Genomic DNA, 18317 nt, shown 5'->3' with positions numbered 1-18317 from the left:
ATAATCTGATTATAAAAGGTAATTATTTCACCAACCAAGGTACGAACCCCTTTCAAAGAAACGCAGTCCTCAACATTGCATGGTATTTGATTGTTTAACTTCTCATTCCCAAATCCAGTTGGACTTCTTTTGGGCAGGATAGTCACAGTTGGCTTTAAAAAAAAAATAAAAATAAAAACAGAGAGTTTGAAAACATCACTTACCTCCCCTATAAGCTATTTGGAACCTAATGCTTAACTCGTAGATCGTCAAATGACTTCATTATCCTTACAACTTAGGCAATATTGCGTACTGTGCAGGGAGATAAACAATTGATTTATATGCAAATAAATAAATTTTTTTTTTAAAAAAAAAAGAGTATCCATCAGCTTCCACAAAAACGACAGGAGTAGTTTTTTTTTTTTTTTTTTAGTTATCAATAAACAAAAAGGCGAGAAGAGGACAATAGACGGCTAGCTTAGCTAGGACGATAACGCTATTCGAACTCAAGTCTACGTCGTCGCATGCAAAAACAAAAGTCCAAGTCCAACACTCCAACTTGCGAGCGTGAGTGAATCATATATACTCACTCGCCGTGGCATTGATAAAATTTCCTGCTAGCGTGGACGGGATGTTTCTGGCTATGATCTGTGCGGCTGACGAGGGTCAATTCCATTTTTATAATAGAATTAGCTGATATGGTATGCCGTAGACATAATACAAGATGAGGAGCACATTTTTGTAATTAGCTCATTTTTTTTATTTTTCAGTGTTCAAGTATACTGATTGTATAACTCTTTCGGGTCTTTGCTCGTAAATGTACAACTTTACAAATCTATAAAAGTTACCTATTGTTTTGACAGAAAAATAAAAGTAGACTGATCTCAACGTGGTTTTTCGTAGTTGAGAATTCTCTCGGCCTCAGTTGATTGTAAGTTATTTTAAGGGCGAAACAATTGTTTTGAGTTGTTTTGATTTGCTCATCTTTGATTTTTTTTTTTTTTTAATCGTTAGCTTATTCAAGGTTATTAGTAATATTTCAGATCAGCAACTTTTAAGGACTTGGGTGAGACTTTTGAAAGTAAGGCCTGGTTTGCAAGCAAGTTATTGGTCAAGTTTATTTGGTATAAGTTTTTTAAAAACTTTAACTATGAGAATTTCAAAAAATTTTAAATTATACACTTCAAAATATTCATAAATTTATACACGCTAAAAATTTTTATAGTAAAGCTTTAGATAAACATTCAAAAAATTCACTTATCAAACCGGGCCTAAATTTTGGCAATCTTCACAGGCACAGCTACTACTAAAATCGAGAGTTTATCAAATGCTCTTGCAACTTCGTAGTCGGTTTCCGGAAAGAGAAATCAAACGATACAAATAGCATAGCACAGAAGGACGGCACTTCTTTAATTCTTATTATATCGGTGGATCGTGACGAGAGGACATTATTTGTTTTTCGATGCCTCAATTTGTCAAAATCTTGTTGGGTTGGTGATGGCTTTGCACTGTTTTGGTATGCTACAAGTGGTATACGTTAGCCAACAAATAATATACACGTACAGAACTGCAATCTCCATGTTTAACCGCTTGGGAGTTAAGAATATGCGCTTGGCATGGATTTCTTAATCTTTGCTGGCATGAAAATTTACTGTAATGACAGAGCAGAGATGTATACATCTTAAATCTCTCTCTCTCTCTCTCTTTTTCTTTTGGGCCAATCTACACTGCATACGTAGAATATACAATATACGAAGTACATCGAGTAGTTTCGCAGATACAAAGCGTTTGTCCTGTTGCGTGTGAGCCCATCAGGCGATAATGATCGTGCAATTACTACATCCGTATCTCATTGTCAAAAGACTCAAACCACAATCTTTTTTTCTCACAAATGATCAATAACTCGCGCTCACGCGCACAGGTAGATTAAACACGGAAAGAAATATTAAAAAATAATTCAAACGAATAATTTAAAGGGATCCATAAAACAACTGAATTCAGCCAATTAGTCTCAAATCACAATCACAATTTCTCTTTTACACCATTCTTCGTAAAAAAAAAAAAAGGTTGTGGATGGCAATGGCGCATATGATAGGTTGTTCTCAACAACTTGGACTTTAGTAGGAGTAGTTTTCTCATCAACATAAATTTGGGTTGGAGATGAGCTAAGAAATGAGCTGTGGCATATTATCATTTGTCAAAACATATAGTACTAAATAGTTATATAATCCTACAAAAAGAATATCCGAGGAGATCTAATTCAAAAGTTAAAAAGCCACTCTTATAGTCTAACGAAGCATATCTGAGTAACCTTCTCTATAATTTCTTTTTAGTTGTATGAATAAAATTTCTTATAACATTTTTTTAGTGAGAGTTCCACCTGTCTTAGGGTTGCATAGTGAGAGTTTTCATTTTTCTTAAACTTTTTTAGCGAGAATTTTATTTTCTCATAGGGATTTCTAGCAAGAGGTTTGGGTGGTTTTTTCATCTTTCTTTTATTAGATCTGAGTTTTTTTTTTTTCATATTTTGATTATCAGATTTGAAATTTTTTTGGTCTATTTGACATATTTCACCATAATATATGGATGTGAAGCAGCTAATTAACAGATTTGATGATTGAAAGCATGCACAGATATTCGTAAAGTTACAATTGTTTTATCTTGTTTTTTAAAACTTGAAGCGTTATAATGTAATTTTTTTATCTATTCTTTCGCTTTGTAGCATCTAAATTTGCTAACTCAATCACAAGCAATCACCTTGTAAATTTATGGACTACAATATGTGACATTTTTTATCCACCCAAAAAAAATAAAAAAAAAGGTGTGACATTTTTTGCTATCTATCGTCAATCAAAGAAGATGTGATTCATTGCACAGCGGAAGAGTTGAAAAACTGAAGGAAATGTGAATGTCGAGTAAAGAGTTTATGGTCATTCGATTGGTGCTAGTTAGTGAGGAGGGTGTTTTTGATTAAGCGTAGATTACACCTGGCTAAGACTCTATCTATCTATTCAATATTACCACTCAATGACGATCAAAAGCCATTCCTCCAAGTGAGAGAAATTATGCTAATCTTATAATCAAGAAGTCACCCAATTCTTCTCACCGTTTACATTTGCTGATCCTACTAAAGTAGGATTTCTTTACTGGCTGATCTATTCCGGCCAAAATTAAGTTGTTGGGTCTAAATCTCACAATGAAGCTTCATCGCTGATTCTGTGGATTGTTAGTTTTATTTACATCGCGTTTGTGCTTGCCCACCTCACCCGAATTTGCTACTATAAAACAAACATACCGCTTTTATACGTTATAGACTAGTAAAAGATGTACTACTATTACTGGTCTTTTTATAGTGGCAAAAAATAAAAATCACTCGCGTTTGGTGGCTTGATTATTTGCAGTCAAGCTTCCATGTTCCCGGTAGTTTCTCCACGTGGCCCCTTTTATGACCGGCCAACTTGTGCTAGCTTCGTGGACATGGTTCATTGTTCCGGTGGTAGGAGTTAGTCTAACATACCCCTACTCCAATATCTTAGGATAAGAAAAGGTCCAACGGAATCTAGAGAAATCGACAGAGATTGAACCGTTATCGGATCAGACAGATGCATTACACATTCGTATGAATTTAGAAGAAATCGCATATGATGACAAATTGATGAAAGATAAGATTTGAATCCTTAATCTCCCACCTTAACAAGACCAAAAGTCTTCAGTGGTGACCAACAACTCAAAGGGTCGTCGGTTTTCATTGTTGGTATTGGTAGCTCTGAGTGAGAGATAGAATTGGCGGTGAGTGAGGGCTCAAAATGTAAAACTTATAGTCCCAATTTGTAGGAAACTCCCTTTTGCACTCGTGTTTCTTGACTTCTCCTATTTTGAGTTTGAAAGTAATCTCTATCCTGCTTCAAGCATATGCCAAGGAGGCAACAACCAAGTTCGTTCTTCATGCTGTCAATTTATTCTGCCCCCCTCACAGCATGCAAATGCAACACAAGTCTCCAACGCTTTCATCATTCACAACTTAAATGTTATGGTACGAAATTTGACCTGCTCAGCAGTCAATTATGCTAGTGGCAAAGGCGTTGATCCAACAACTTGTGTATTATGAAGAAAAATTCCACCAATTAATACCAACTCAAGAATACTTGGAATTTAGCAGTGCAGCCAAGACTTACGCAGCATTAAAGTCAAATCAAAAAGGAATTTTGATTCTTAATGTGACAAAAAGAAATAAGTAATACTAGTTTATCTGTCTCAATCAAAATAGTATATTAAAATGAACACGCTTTCTTTTTTTTGGTAATTTCATTCACAAATTTCTTGTCAAAATATTTCTTTGTAATATTCACAATCAGGTTAACGTTTGCATCACCATGAGTATTCTACTAGTAGTAGTTCCTGGTAAGTTAGTGGCCGGTGACTACATGGTTTTTTCCAGGAAACAACTTAAGGTTTTTTTTTTTCTTTTTTTTAAGGTGAAGTTTTTGTAAGCTGGGAACGCCCAATCAACTGATGGCGGCTGGTCAAAAAACTCGCAAAATCTTTGAATAGAAAATTTCTACTCACTTCTAAGTTCTGAGTTCTGGCCTTTGTACTTATACGGTCGGCCCATTGATTAATTAAACCGCTTGTGGTTTTACTTGGCGAGGATCACGTGGTTCCTTTTACTGTTGTACTCAACGACTCGGTTGACCCGACGAACTTAGGTTGTGTTTGGATTGCATTTTCCGTTATTTTTCATGGAAAAATTACTGTAGCGACGTGATATATGTGAGGGAAAAAGGTGATAGGGAAATGTGATCACGAAAAATGACAATATTTTCTGACGGAAACAAGCAATCCAAGCATGGCCTTAATAAACTGTAGTAAATTGTTTTTTTCTTTTGGGTCATCGGGTTTTGGTTTCTGAGTTGCTTCTTGGTTCAAGACTTTTGCTTTTGGTCTCCAGTGACAGCAATATATTTTTATCCCAAATTTGTTTGGATAACTTGTTATTTGCAAATATATTTATATTTAATTACATCATATACATATTTTTAATTATTTTTTTATTTTTCAAGCACTGTTTTATTTTACATATATCATATCGTATCGTATAAAAATGTTACATTAATATATAAAAAAATTATTTCAAATAATATCCTACCCAAACAGAATATATAATTGAACCAAGCAAACAAGAGGAGTTTTAGATAGACAAGAGGGGAGACCGCTAAGCAACAATTGCTAATTTCTTATGATATGAAGTAAGAAAGAAAAAATAAGTATAGTAGGATACTGTGCAAAAGATATTTGATTTTTCCCTTAAGTACGCATGCTTTTCATTTAATAGTGCGTAAAAAAGGATTTAAGCCGAGATGGGGTTGTGGTCTATGAATGATTTCTGTTTTGGAAAATCATGACCAACAAAAAATATATATATAACAAAGAAAAATAACTTTTGTCAACTTCAAAGATTGCAGGGCAATATTTTTGGGGAGGGGGGGTAGAGTTGGGTATTAAGGTAAGAGAAATTGTAAATTAATCTACTTAAACAAAATTTAATAAAACTTTCAAAGACCAAAAAGATCATAATTAACAAATAAATAGGGATTCTCCTAAAATAGGTTTTTTTTTTTTGGTAAGGGAAGTAGGAATGTTTTAATGTCAAAGGTTTTAATAAAGGGTTAATTCCACTTTGTCCTCCCAAACTTTGGACAATTACTCACTTTAATCCTTAAACTTCAAAATGGGACACTTAAGTCCCTAAACTTATAAATATCTCCCACTTAAGTCCCTAAACTTATAAAATGGAACACTTAAATCTCTAAACCCTTATAAAATGGGATATTTTGACCACCAACGACATTCAGAATTTGTTAATAATTTTCCTTAAGTGGAAGGCATTTATAAGTTTAGGGACTTAAGTGTCCCATTTTGAAATTTAGGGATTGAAGTGGGTAATCGTCCCAAGTTTGGAGGACAAAGTGGTATTAACTCTTTAATAAAAAAATAGTCCAGGAAAAATGAAAAGAGAAGCACGTGCAGATATTTGTCGGTGGTCGTCGGATAAATACAACAATGATAACATAATGATTGGGGTCCCATTTCATTAATAAGAGAGTGAGAGATATTTTTGAAACTTCTGCTAAGCGACAAAACCTAAATTATCCCGAGAGAAAACGAAGACTAAAAGACGGGACGTATGCGTATCCACGTGGCCGACAAATTGGCTCCATGAAAGAGAAAGCAAAACAATGGAACCCAGTGTCCAGATCCAATGCGTCATCAACAATTATGACGGCAAAAAATTTAAACAGCCATTAATCACATTTTGTCACTAAAATATTTTATCCCTCAAATTGCTCACTTAATTCACGACGAATTATTGGGCAACCAAGTGCAACAATAAGAAAATGAAAAAGTGAAAGTGAAAAAGAAATTGTACATATAAATGATAATATCACAATAAAGTTTTCTTGAATCAACGTATATCCAACTGATCAAATCGTATTCCCAGCATTTTCATTTTCTCGACTTGGGTTCAGTTATAGCTGTCAAACAAATTCATTTAACTAAATTTACTCATACCCGCCTATGAATAGATAGGTATGGATATTTTAAATTTTTGCATATGGGTATAAATGAGTTACCCAATAATACCCATTTATTAAATAGATATTATTGGGTAACACATCAAATCCAATTAACCCATTTAGAATTGTCTTCTCCCAAACCTCCCCTCTTCCCCCGCCTTTTTTTTTTTCAAAATTTTCATTTTGTCATGATGTTAACTACTTTTTTTTCATTATTATTATTATTTGTTGGTTTTATCTTATCAATTTTTTTTTCTCTTAGTTTGTTACCTTACTCATTTTTCAGCATTACCAATTTATGATGAGTTTTAGCCTCTTTTCATACTTTTTCAAAATGAAATTTTAAATTTACACACGAAAAAATGCTAGAGGTTCAAAATTTTTGGATTAAGTTTTTATGTTAACTTTTATAGTACTTAGTTTAACTTTTTATATTCTTATTGTTTAATTATTAAATAGTATGTAATTTTGCAACATAGAGTACGGATGAAAAAACAATTGATAATTAGGTTTATTGTGTATTATAAGTAAATATTTAAAACTAATGCAAATGATGATATAAATTAATAACTTAGTTTGCAAAAATGAATTTACAAAAAGTTAAAATAAATGGATTATAAATGGGTAATTAGGTTACCCAATTCATTTTTTGACTTATCCATTTATACCTATTTAATTAAATTGGTATAAATGGGTTGACTCACTTATACCCAACTCAAACCCGCATAAATCACCCATTTTGACAACACTAGGTTCAGTCTAGGCTTCTTTCCACATAATCCACAGGAATTGATGAAGTGCAGCCCGACCCTGCCGGGTGAATGCGCTTCGACCGTCTGGAAGACAATAATAATTTTAGGCCATAAAACTATGCACTTTTCTGGAAATAAACTATCCCACGGATAACTAACTATCCACTTCACCCTCTTCATCAACTGTGCAGAAACCTTATCGTCAGTGCATTTCAACTTGCATCTCGACTTTGTATTCTTTTCATGAGCTGTCTATTAAGTTCGTCTAGAGTTATGGCATTTGCACAAATTTCTCTGGAAATGATCAATGCTTTAACACGGTTTTCTGGAATTTGGGAGCAAATATGCTTTCCACATTAGATGCTTTGTTACCTTGTCAAACAATTTCGAGAAGAAGAAGCATACCATAGCGGCAACCGGGCACGTCTCTTACAACTTCTTTCAGTAGCCCGTTGTCATTCGACCCAATTTTCTCGGCTTTTTTATTCTCTTTGTGCTCAGTCATTCAATCAGTTATCGGAATTTTGCGCTACAAGCCTTAGCTCAGGGTCTTAATGATACGTATCATCAATTATCAAGCTTTTGTATTCTCCTTTCCCACGAGATGCAGAATCCAGACGTTTCTTCCCCACAAATCCTTTTGGTACCCAACATGGTCCGGTCACGGTTAGCTATTCTTGTTAATCTAAAGGACATTTCGCATATCAGCTATCCAAACCACAAAGTCGTAGACAATTGCAAACAACAACACACCTAGTTTTGTTACATTCGCAGCATATTCAATTATAAATTGTGCTTGTATTCTTCTCTCTGTTTCTTACTACAAACCACCATGAACTGTAAAGTCGGGTTTCCCGTCTCGAATAGCTATCATATTACACAAAATTTCTATCAGTTAAAGAACCAAGGAGAGCAGGGAGGTGGTAAAATGCAGAAAAAACTTTTGCAAGAATGCATCCCACTTTCAAAACAGTTTGCCTATTGATTGGGTTTTACTTCAACCACTGTATTACCAGATACGAAATGATAAAAGGATGAGTAAAAGAGCAATCCTAAGAAAGAAGAGCTTCCAATTCTACAGCAGAAAAATAGACCAAAATTGCGTCCTGTTGCATTTTCAGCTTTGTCGTAACTTCACCAACTACTAAGAAAACCAAAACTAAAGTTACTCTCCAAAACCAAACGAAAAAAAGAATAACCTCCCGCTTTGTCCCTAATGTAGAGAATCCATAAACACTGCAACCCTTCAGTCAAAGAGACTGAAGCCCATATCCTACAAAAAATTGGAAGGATGGAAATGTCAGATGCCAAAACTTGAAAAAGATAAACCTAAAACAAGGAAAAATTAGTCAACGGTGAAAAGAATAATGGTCAATAAATGTAGATAGCCCGCTGCAAATGGGTCCGAGTGCTAACAGGCCTCTTGACCAAGTAGATGGAACTAGCAAAACCATTTCAATCAAGTGAGAGTAAAGGTTTGATATCAAAGAAGAGGTGCATAAACAATTTAATCATCTCAGCATAACAATTTTTGCAGATCAAAATGATAAAACCGCACTGACTATCATGACCTCACAATCCCATGTCATTTGTGTCAACAATATTATAGCAAACCAAGCCATATAATAGGCAGAAATTTTTAACAACTGTGATCAGAGAGGAAAAAAAACCAGTACTGCACAGTATGAGAATTAATCATACCTCATCAGATTCCTCTTTCTCTTCCACCTTCTCCTCTTTCTTGGACTCTGCAGCTGGAGCAGCAGCAGCTGCACCGCCACCACCAGCAGAAGCAGCTGCTACTGCAACAGCCCCACCACCACCAGCAGGTACGGATGCCAACTTTTCACGGCCAGCTGCAATAAGCTCTGTGATATCCTTGCCATTGACTTGTGACAAAAGGAGCTCAATCTTATCCTCATCAGCTTCAGCTCCAACTGACCACCCACAATAACCCCCAGTTAGAAAAGGAAAGATGACACAACCCATGCAACAAATACAGATGGGGGAACAGGCAATTCCCATGGCAACCTGCACATTATTAATGATTGGAACCTCATAAAAATAAAGCCCCAAAAGCGAAAAGCATGACACACAAACTAAAATATCTCAAGGAACCTCAGTACTAGCCCAAAATGATATCAACTGCCATATGGAGCAAAACATTCTCCAACAACAAATGTATCTACCACAGGCCTTAATAGCATAATATCAGTATCCAACCATACTGCGCCCATAACAGACATCATGGAAAGGTCATTCAGATATTGCCATTGTTTTGCATGCATTCAAAAACTAAGCACTGATTCCAATATAACTTTAAAAAGTACTTACATTTTGCTAAAAAAAAAATGGAATTCCCGTTAAAGTGTCATTAATTAGAAGTTGGAACCGTGGTAGAGTTTGCAACCATCTTGAAAGTAGCAAAAAAAAGTCCAACAATTTAAATTTGTCAAATTTATACACACATGTGCATAACGAAATACAACAGTCATTTGCAGTACCAGAGCTCAAGATATTGGAGACATGCTCAGCGGAGGGGCAGGTGTTGCCGCCCAAAACAGCGAGCAAATAAGCTGCTACCACCTTCATCTCTTTCTCCTTTCTATTCTTTTTTTTCTGCCCATTTAAATACAAGTGTTAAAACAGACGTCAATCCTCAAATAAAGTAGATATTACTTCAAAGGCACACTAATTGAAACGATACAAAATCTCATCTAGCAAGGGTAATCCTGTTGGAGATGGGGTGTGTACCTGGGCAGCTTTAGATCTGTGAAGGCAATGGAGCTGGAAATTGCGAGGATGATGCTCGGGATGTAAACGCTCGATCCTTTGTATATATAGCTAGGGTTTCTGGTTGGTTTTTAGTTGCTATGCGGGACTAGGAAATTATGGTCGGGTCTGATTGGACCCGTATTCCTATCCGGGCCAGGAAAGGAGTGGCTTTAGAGCGGGTCGCGTTTTAACACCAGCTAAATTGTATTCCGATTTTCAAGTTTTTATTTATTTATTTTTTTTTTAGGAGGATAGCTAGCTGCACAACATTTACTAATTGGAAAAATAGTCTATGCAATTCCAAAAAAAAAAAATTTTTTTTATGGGCGAAAAAGGTTTAATTCAATTTTGCACCTTGAACAGTCGGGCTATACCCCATTTTCGTTTCGGTCCTTAAACCTTAGTTTGGAACATTTAGTTCCATAAAGTTTTAAACTCGCTTCAATTTAATCTAATGATCAATGAAATGCACAAAATATTAATAAAATAATTTTCTCTCTCAGTTATTTTATTACTAAAATCAGAGTACTCTGTGAATGGGAATGACAAACAATTTGTTAATTTTTTACAACGCATGCTATGCACGGAACTACAAAATGATTAAAATTAATTAAATCTTGAGACGAAGTATTTGTTATTATTTGTTTGTGGAATTTGAAAGCGGTGAGAATTTATTAGAACTTTTTGCTAATTGGCTAATACAAGGACTTGTAATGTGGTCAACCTCTAAAATATTTCAGATAGATTTTACTTGTTTTTTTTTTTTTTAAGTTTTAGCACCTAAAATGTTAACCTTCCGTATAGAGGTATCTTATCTGTATAAAATACAAATGATTAGGATAAAACAAATGACGTGGAACAAATATAGACTTGTTTGCATAAATAAAAAATTTCAAGTTGCAACTTGCGCAATTGATTAAATAGATTTAATCCAAATGGAATACCAAGAGTCCACAAACTTATTGTTAATTTCTTTCCCAACATTTATTACTAATATCTCATACACACATTTAGCGTCTTTTACTTTTTCTCATAAAATGACAAATTCTTACATTTAACAACGTAATAATGTGTATTAACTTTTCATACGGTCCAAGTACATGGGAAAGCATTTTGCTAGTTATTCTTTTGAAAAGAAAAGGAGAATTACATAACACCTTGTCACAAAAGCAATGTATCAGAGTATCTGCTAAAGTTGGAAGTAAAAACGAGCCGTACTTTAATCTTGATAACTTGGAGAAAGTATCGATGATGCCAAATGAAATAATTTTCAAATTTCACCAAAGGGGTGTAACTGTAACAAAGCCTAAACATCTTAGCACTGCTGTAGAGTTCTCCCATACTTCATGCTTGGTTAAGCACCACTGTCCAACCCCCCCCCCCCTTTTTACTGGGTGGGGAAGCATTCAAGCTGGGATTCCTGTTACACAACAAAGTATACGGCTTTTGGATGGTTGACATTGGTAAAACAACTTATAGTTTAAAAAAACAACTTATAGTTTAAAAAAAATTTCAGCCATTGATTAAAGAGGTCGTGCCCTAAATTCTCAGCTCGTTATTTCATTCACCGGAGAATATTTAAGTAACAGAAAATACATCACACAAACAAAGAGACCTGGTCAATGACTTTAAAAGCTCGTAGTTCACATATAAATCCTCCCAGAGAAAGGGAAACAAGTTGTAAGCACAATTGGATCCGTAATATCCAACTTTACACTGGGCAAAAGCCGACCATCGACTGCAGGGGACGTCGTCAGCTCATAAGAAAAACTACGGAGACCATGTATAGAATTACCCTGTAGAAGCCCCCGATCATACGTAATAAGACCTTCAAATCTTACATGCAAAAGTGAGACCCTCCTTTGCCAACTCATCCAAGCTGTCAGCTGGGGGCTGCACCCTTGCAACTTTGGCAATTGCCTTGTTTTCTTCAGGGGTGCCACTCTCCAGGAATGCACCAACGACCTTCCCATCTTTGATCCAATATGATCCAAATTTGTGAGTAGAAGAATCTGGACTGCTGTCTCCGAACAGCACTGTGTCTCCAACATTGTCACCATAGAATTGCCATGACAAATCAAAGGCACGAGAATAGAAGTATGGGAGATAGTCGTACTCATCAATAGACTTCCCTTGTTCTCTTGCAAAAATTGCCTGCTCAGATAAGTCGTCCCTTATCAGTTATTAGCTTTCATTTGTGTAATTGGAAATGTACAACCTTTTTTTTAATCTTTCTCTGGGAAAAATTTCATGGAAAATGTGACGAAATGGAAGACACGGATTTTTAAGGTTCATTGCTATTAAGACATCCGAAAAACTAAAAAAGTTGCCTAGAGCAAGTCCTGCTGCAAGTTTTCATCATCAAAAGAAGAAAATAGGCTGTCTTAGGAAACTGTGGACATTTTAGACGATTTCCAGAGTTCATCAAATGAAGACGTGAATTAAGAGAATTGAATCGGAAGGGAAGAGAAAGAAAGATGATACTTGTCACAGTTTTGGTCTATGGCAAACTCTTTTTGTTTCAGTCTAATGACATTCAAATAACCCACATAAAAAAAAATGTATATTGAATCAGAGCAGACTTTAAATTACTAAACTCAGAAAAAGGTCAACAAATACCTTCACAGCCTGTTCAGCAGATTTGCGAGCATGATCAACATGCTCAACTCTCCTGATCTCATTGTAAAGTTTCAGAGGGAAAGTAGCAACATCACCCACAGCATATACATCAGGTACGCTTGTTTTGAAGAATCCATCAGCCTGCAACAAAAAGGCAATCTCTATGTAACATCCACACAGTTTGTGACATACTGACATTAAACTGATTAAGAAAAATATTAATCTTTTTTATATTCAAATAACTAAGAAAGAAAAACTCATTCAGACCATGCAATAATCATGAACGTTTGTGACAAGGACTTCATGAAATGCTTGGGCCTATTCTCAACTGATTCTAATATTTGTAAAAGTTAATTTTTAAAAAACCAAATTCAGAATTAAAAAAGCCAAAAGCAGAAAGATAAAGCAGTTGAGAACATTGTATAACCGATTCTCTAGAATCAGAAGCTAAAGCAGTTCCAAAAAATCAGTTGAGAACAGGCCGATAATCAAGTTTTTACCACCACTACCACATTAAAAAAAAAACCATGTGATTTGATGAAAATTACTATCATAACAGGATATGCCATGAATTATAGCAACAGTACTTCATATGTTTTCCAGCTTCCAAAAAGGAGAGAGCATGACATCTGGCAATCTATTCAAATGTGCAAACAAGACATAGACACTAAATCTTTTATCATATAATCTAATTTCAGAATCTACACCATGAGGAAACACATAGGGCAAGCCTGAAAGGTTGGAACATAAAAATCACAAAACATTGAAAGGAGACAGCACACCTTAATTCCACCTTTCTCCTCTTCAACTTGTCCTTTAAACAGAGTTATCAGTGGTCTTCCTCCCACACCAACAACAACTATGTCAGCTTCCAGAACCCTACCATCCTTCAGCTTCACTGCTTTAACCTATAAAAGGGAGCATGATTGCAGTGTTTGATTTCTATAATGCTCGTAAATAAAATTCTTTACTGGAGAATTTGGAACGGTTCATAAGGATATGTATTATACCTCCCCATTGTCATGTGCATCAAATCCAACAGCTACAGTACCCTTGATGATTTTGACTCCCTTCTTCGCATAATAACCCTCATAGAAGGCAGCTATACCGGATGTAAAAAGCCTGGGCACTACAGAATCATATGATTGACTGGGTCAAGCAGAAACAACTAAGAGTACACAATACATGCTATAAGTTGTACTTCATTGGCATTCAAAACAAGATGCCCCACTTTCCTCTATAGCAGTGACGAAGTAAATGCCCAGTTCTCCAAATAAAATATGCTTGACCAAGTAGTGGCCTACAGAAATTTTATGTCCTATTTCACCAATAATAATCTTTCAAGTCCCCTTGATATTGGTTCCAGAAAAATATAGGAATTCATTAACTAACCATGAGTATAAATTTCAAAAGTTGGACAGTTATAATAAAGCATGAGATGATGAAATAATTTCCACTTACTGCACCAGGGCTCTGGGTAAACCATACTGACATCGATGTTGTTGATTCTCAGTGCTGCACTAAGCTCAAGACCAATGTATCCTCCTCCGACAATCACAGCCTTGCCATTTTTCTTTTCTTTTATTGCTTCTACAAGCTTATCAGCATCATCAATTTCTCTCAAGTATAAAATATTTTTGGCATCAGCCCCTTGGACACCAAAGTCGGACAACTTTATAACCTGCAGAAATGTTGAATTGATATAAAGAGCAAGGGGCACAAAGTCAAAACGTAAATAATTCCCTGTTTAGTTGTAACTTTGCAGATTAGGGACTTACTGTTGAACCAGTTGCAATGATAAGCGTTTCATACTTAAATGTTTCCCCAGCTGCACTAATGAGTGTCTTTGAAGGAAGGTCTGCTTTTACTATTTCTGTGCTCAGGATCAATGATATCCCTGGAACATCAGAATAAGCTCTGTAAACAGATTCAACTTCATTCTGAAGCTATGGATGAAGAAATATACAAAATAATGAGAGCAAGCCCAGGCACTTGCATTGTTACGCATAAAAAATAGCAGATAAATCATGATTCCCCAGAATTCTACCTTTCTCCGGGTACCACTCAGGCAGCAGTCTCTCCCCTCCACTGCCAACACAAACATGAAAACCTGGGAGTCTAGCAGTTCCTGAAGAAATTGAACTAGTCTCAATTAAGAAAGTTTCAACATATAGAGAGTCAAGAAATTCAAGTGACAGTAAGACTTCTAAGCTAGTTATCTTAAAATTGGTTCAGATAGTATTCTGTTGAAACTAATTTCCAATAAAGAACTTACCCTCAGGAAAAAGGTATGCTTTGCTTAGTGCAGGGCGCTCATAGGGAGCCACCTGAAAATGCAATATAATTGATTAATTCTAATTATAAGCAGGTAACAGGTTAGCAAATAAACAGCACGCCTGGTAAGAGCTTTTAGCGCCGGGCTAATTTTTCTTGCTTTTTCCCCATCCAGCTACAGGCACAATAATAATATGATATATCTATGTTGAGAAAATTACATCACCAGTGGTTATTATTTCTCAATAATTGTTCCTAGATCCTATAATAACAACAAGAAGAACATTATGGGGCCTAATTGTCACAAAACATTTTGCACTTCTTTTTTCAAAATTACAGAGTTGGGTGATTGAAGGAACCAAGAGACATTTATAACATATACACAGAACAAATTTCCCTTTCTATTTAAACTACACGGACAAGAGTCTATAACTTCTGACAATGTGAAAGACTCAATTTGAAAAAGCTTCCCCAGTTGGCAGTCATTTGATCAAGAAATATCACAAGTCTTGCAGTGGAAGTTTTAGTTTTCAATAATCATAAGCAGGTGTGGATTCACTAAGGCAAAAGAACAAACAATAGAACCAAGCAGCCCAAGCTTAAATTTATTACCACCTGATTGATTATACATTCCTGGAGTTATGATATTGATTCTTCAAATGCAGCTTCATGAAAAATGGTAACCAGAACTTTTAACTGCTGCCTAAGAGCATAGGTATGGAAGATGTATGTTGAAGGACCATAGCCTTGTAAACGACACCCAATTTGAGATGTTTAATAAAGACATATCACAAACATAAATAATAAATATGCCCTTATTTTCTAAACTTAATGCAACTGAATGAAGGTTTAAGACACCATGAGTGTGTACAACATGTTGTCGTCTTCTCTTTTTCTCTCTCCACAATTATGAACTCCGGATAAGTTTTCATCACAAAAGTGAACGCCTTATACACTTCACTCTACATACTGATGCAAAGCACACATACAGGGTATGTAGGAATTCTAAACAGAAAAATTCAAAAAATAAACATTAGTTGAAAGATGCATACCGCCTCTTTTGAAATGATTGCCAGTTCACCAGGTTTAACTCCCTGTTTTGCAAATTCCCTGGCAGCATACCCCTACGGTCGTAACCAAATTCAATAAATGCAAACTATCAGCAATAAACTTCGAGAAAGAGAGAGAGAGAGAGAGAGAGAGAGAGAAGAAGAAGAAGAAGTTAATAGATGAAATCTAATAGTTGAATTTGACCTAGGTCATATAACATGAGCAATTGAAGTGCAAAAACACCAAACACTTTGAGGAATAAACTGGATTCTCAGCACCTTTTGGCCGATTAGATTTTCACCATTTATGAAGTTTGAAATGCAGTAATCTTATAAAAAGCATACAAGAACATATACTGCGGTAACCGAATCTACACAAACATTGTATTTAAATCAAAGCTAATGTTTCATCAAAAAAGAGCCACAGTTTTACACAAAAAATATATCGAGTATTTTGGCCATTTTGTTTTGGCTCAAAGTTTCGCCTGACCGGGCAATAACTATAAATTTGATTCAAGTTAAAAGTGAAAGGAACAAAACTACCAGACAGTTGAATTGGAACCTGAGGCATCCATCATAAAAATCTTTGTCATAGGAACATCGTCGTCGTCTTATACAAATTAAATAAAACAGCTAATAAATAAGTAAAGCAGAAGCTAGGGCAAATTGTGTTGCTCAAAATTCTGACCATCTCCATTTGCACGGAAAATTAGGGCAAAAAGTAAAGCGTCAGTTTTGTAAATCACGAAGGCTAGCATAAAGAGAAACATGGCCATCAGATCCCATACCGTAGCAAATTAATGAATAAATCAAGTGAATAGTCTCATGCAAACAAGAATTTTCTCATAAAACTTCGGAATTTAGAATTGAAAATTAACACGACATGAGCGATCGAGGATTGTACTCACAGCAGAAACGCCGCCTCCTAGGATCACGTACTTGAATGACTTCTCTGCCATTTTCGTTTTCCTTTAGCTCTTCTTTTTTAATATATATATATCTGATCAGGATCTAAAGTTTCGAGTCAATAAATAGAGATTTGGGGGGTCAAAGACGAGAGCAAAATGCGGATTGCGAATTGTAACTATCAATACTAGTCGCTCAATATAAAATGAAGCCGGCGACGGAGCGAGAGTTTCTTCTCTCCTTGGGGCTGGGGCCTGGGGGAGGACGATTATGAATTTGGTGGTGGTTTAGAGGTACATACAAATTACAATACAGGTGGACTGATGAGCTGAGGGCTGCTGCTGCTTTGAGTGGGCATGGCTGGTGGTGTCGTAAAATGGGAACGTAGCGCAAGTCAATGGATGTCGTACACGTGGCGGATCACTTGCCGCTTTATTCTGCGGACTATATATTCGCCACGACAGTTTCTTCTACTGACTGTCTTGCCCTTCTCCAAGAATGATTCAAAAATTGTTTCCAAATTTAAAAAAAAAACAACAACAACTGTTTGATTCAAAAATTCATGGGTCGTCTTTTTTACTCCATATCCTTTTCTCATTTTTTTGGCTTTTAATACAAGTTCTTGGCTAGCCTTGTCTATGGGTCTTGGGTTGTAGCTAGCATCTCATTAAATAGTACTCCAAACCCCCAAAAAAAAATTACTCCCTCCGTCCCGTTTTGTTAGTCTTGATTTTTTTTTCACACAGATTAAGAAAGTGTAATTAATTTGGTTGGAAACATAAATTTAGATTAATAATTTTCTAAAATACCCTTATGCTAATCACGAAAAGTGCCAATGAATATCAGTTACAGCTAATGGGTTAGTATTGAAAAAACTCAATGTATTCAATGTAGTGGGTTAGTATTTAATAATAATGTATTAATAATAAGATATTTAATAAGGGTATTTTAGACAATTTGAAAGATTACTACATTTCTTAATGGAAAAGCGGATTACAATTTGGGACAGACGAAAAAGGAAAACAAGACTATCAAAGTGGGACGGAGGGAGTATATTATTCAAGTGTCACATTACATGACAGCACATTAATTTGAATTATTGGATCGTGTTACTTGTCTTCCATTAACGGAGTTTCAAGGGAAATTTGATTTGTATAACTTAACAGGTAAAGTGATGCCAAATGGGAGGGATAGATTAGATAATACGAGAGTGGGAATGCAAGTGAGATGTCTCGAGACTTTTTACTTACAGAATAGTGCATTTGATGGCAAGAAATGCATGAGATTGAACTTAATGGAAAAACGAGTTGCAAAAAAAAGGTTACTTTTTGCAATGTGTGTGCCCTCATAATTGCAAGAAATATTTGAGATTGAATTTGAAGAAAATT

General features: G+C 35.4%; 2 protein-coding genes across 3 annotated transcripts; both read right to left on the bottom strand.

The window, feature by feature from the left end:
* Positions 1-8268: 8268 nt before the first annotated feature.
* LOC113691396 (large ribosomal subunit protein P2B) lies at positions 8269-10196 on the bottom strand. Of its 2 annotated transcripts, none has more exons than XM_027209519.2 (4): positions 10061-10196; positions 9811-9925; positions 9008-9243; positions 8269-8579 (listed from the first exon to the last, which is right to left on the bottom strand). In XM_027209519.2, exons 2-4 carry the CDS (start codon positions 9896-9898, stop codon positions 8553-8555), a joined length of 351 nt encoding a protein of 116 aa, XP_027065320.1. In that variant the 5' UTR covers positions 9899-9925; positions 10061-10196; the 3' UTR covers positions 8269-8552. The 2 variants fall into 2 exon arrangements, with proteins under 2 accessions (XP_027065320.1, XP_027065321.1); XM_027209520.2 differs by having other exon boundaries at positions 9008-9337; positions 10061-10112.
* Positions 10197-11704: 1508 nt separating this feature from the next.
* On the bottom strand, positions 11705-17247 carry LOC113692014 (monodehydroascorbate reductase). The gene is made up of 10 exons (XM_027210347.2): positions 16932-17247; positions 16027-16098; positions 14976-15027; positions 14748-14828; positions 14479-14597; positions 14162-14381; positions 13711-13829; positions 13483-13608; positions 12701-12841; positions 11705-12235 (listed from the first exon to the last, which is right to left on the bottom strand). The coding sequence occupies exons 1-10, from the start codon at positions 16980-16982 to the stop codon at positions 11912-11914; spliced, it is 1305 nt and encodes a 434-aa protein (XP_027066148.2). The 5' UTR covers positions 16983-17247; the 3' UTR covers positions 11705-11911.
* Positions 17248-18317: the final 1070 nt, after the last annotated feature.

Source organism: Coffea arabica, chromosome 6c, assembly GCF_036785885.1.
Source record: "Coffea arabica cultivar ET-39 chromosome 6c, Coffea Arabica ET-39 HiFi, whole genome shotgun sequence".
NCBI classification, from domain to species: Eukaryota; Viridiplantae; Streptophyta; class Magnoliopsida; order Gentianales; family Rubiaceae; genus Coffea; species Coffea arabica.
Note: the sequence above shows the minus strand (reverse complement) of the source record. Positions and strands in the feature narration are given on the sequence as shown.

What these genes read in the sequence shown, in the direction of transcription:
- LOC113691396 (XM_027209519.2), bottom strand. Translation starts at nt 9,898, where the DNA reads ATGAAGGTGGTAGCAGCTTATTTGCTCGCTGTTTTGGGCGGCAACACC. An exon ending in CTCCAATATCTTGAGCTCTG is followed by an intron (nt 9,244 to 9,810) that starts GTACTGCAAATG and finishes GTGGGTGGTCAG; the next exon opens with TTGGAGCTGAAGCTGATGAG. An exon ending in AGAAAGAGGAATCTGATGAG is followed by an intron (nt 8,580 to 9,007) that starts GTATGATTAATT and finishes AATTTTTTGTAG; the next exon opens with GATATGGGCTTCAGTCTCTT.
- LOC113692014 (XM_027210347.2), bottom strand. Translation starts at nt 16,982, where the DNA reads ATGGCAGAGAAGTCATTCAAGTACGTGATCCTAGGAGGCGGCGTTTCT. An exon ending in TGAGTGGTACCCGGAGAAAG is followed by an intron (nt 14,598 to 14,747) that starts GTAGAATTCTGG and finishes CTGATGTTCCAG; the next exon opens with GGATATCATTGATCCTGAGC. An exon ending in ATGCACATGACAATGGGGAG is followed by an intron (nt 13,609 to 13,710) that starts GTATAATACATA and finishes TCCCTTTTATAG; the next exon opens with GTTAAAGCAGTGAAGCTGAA.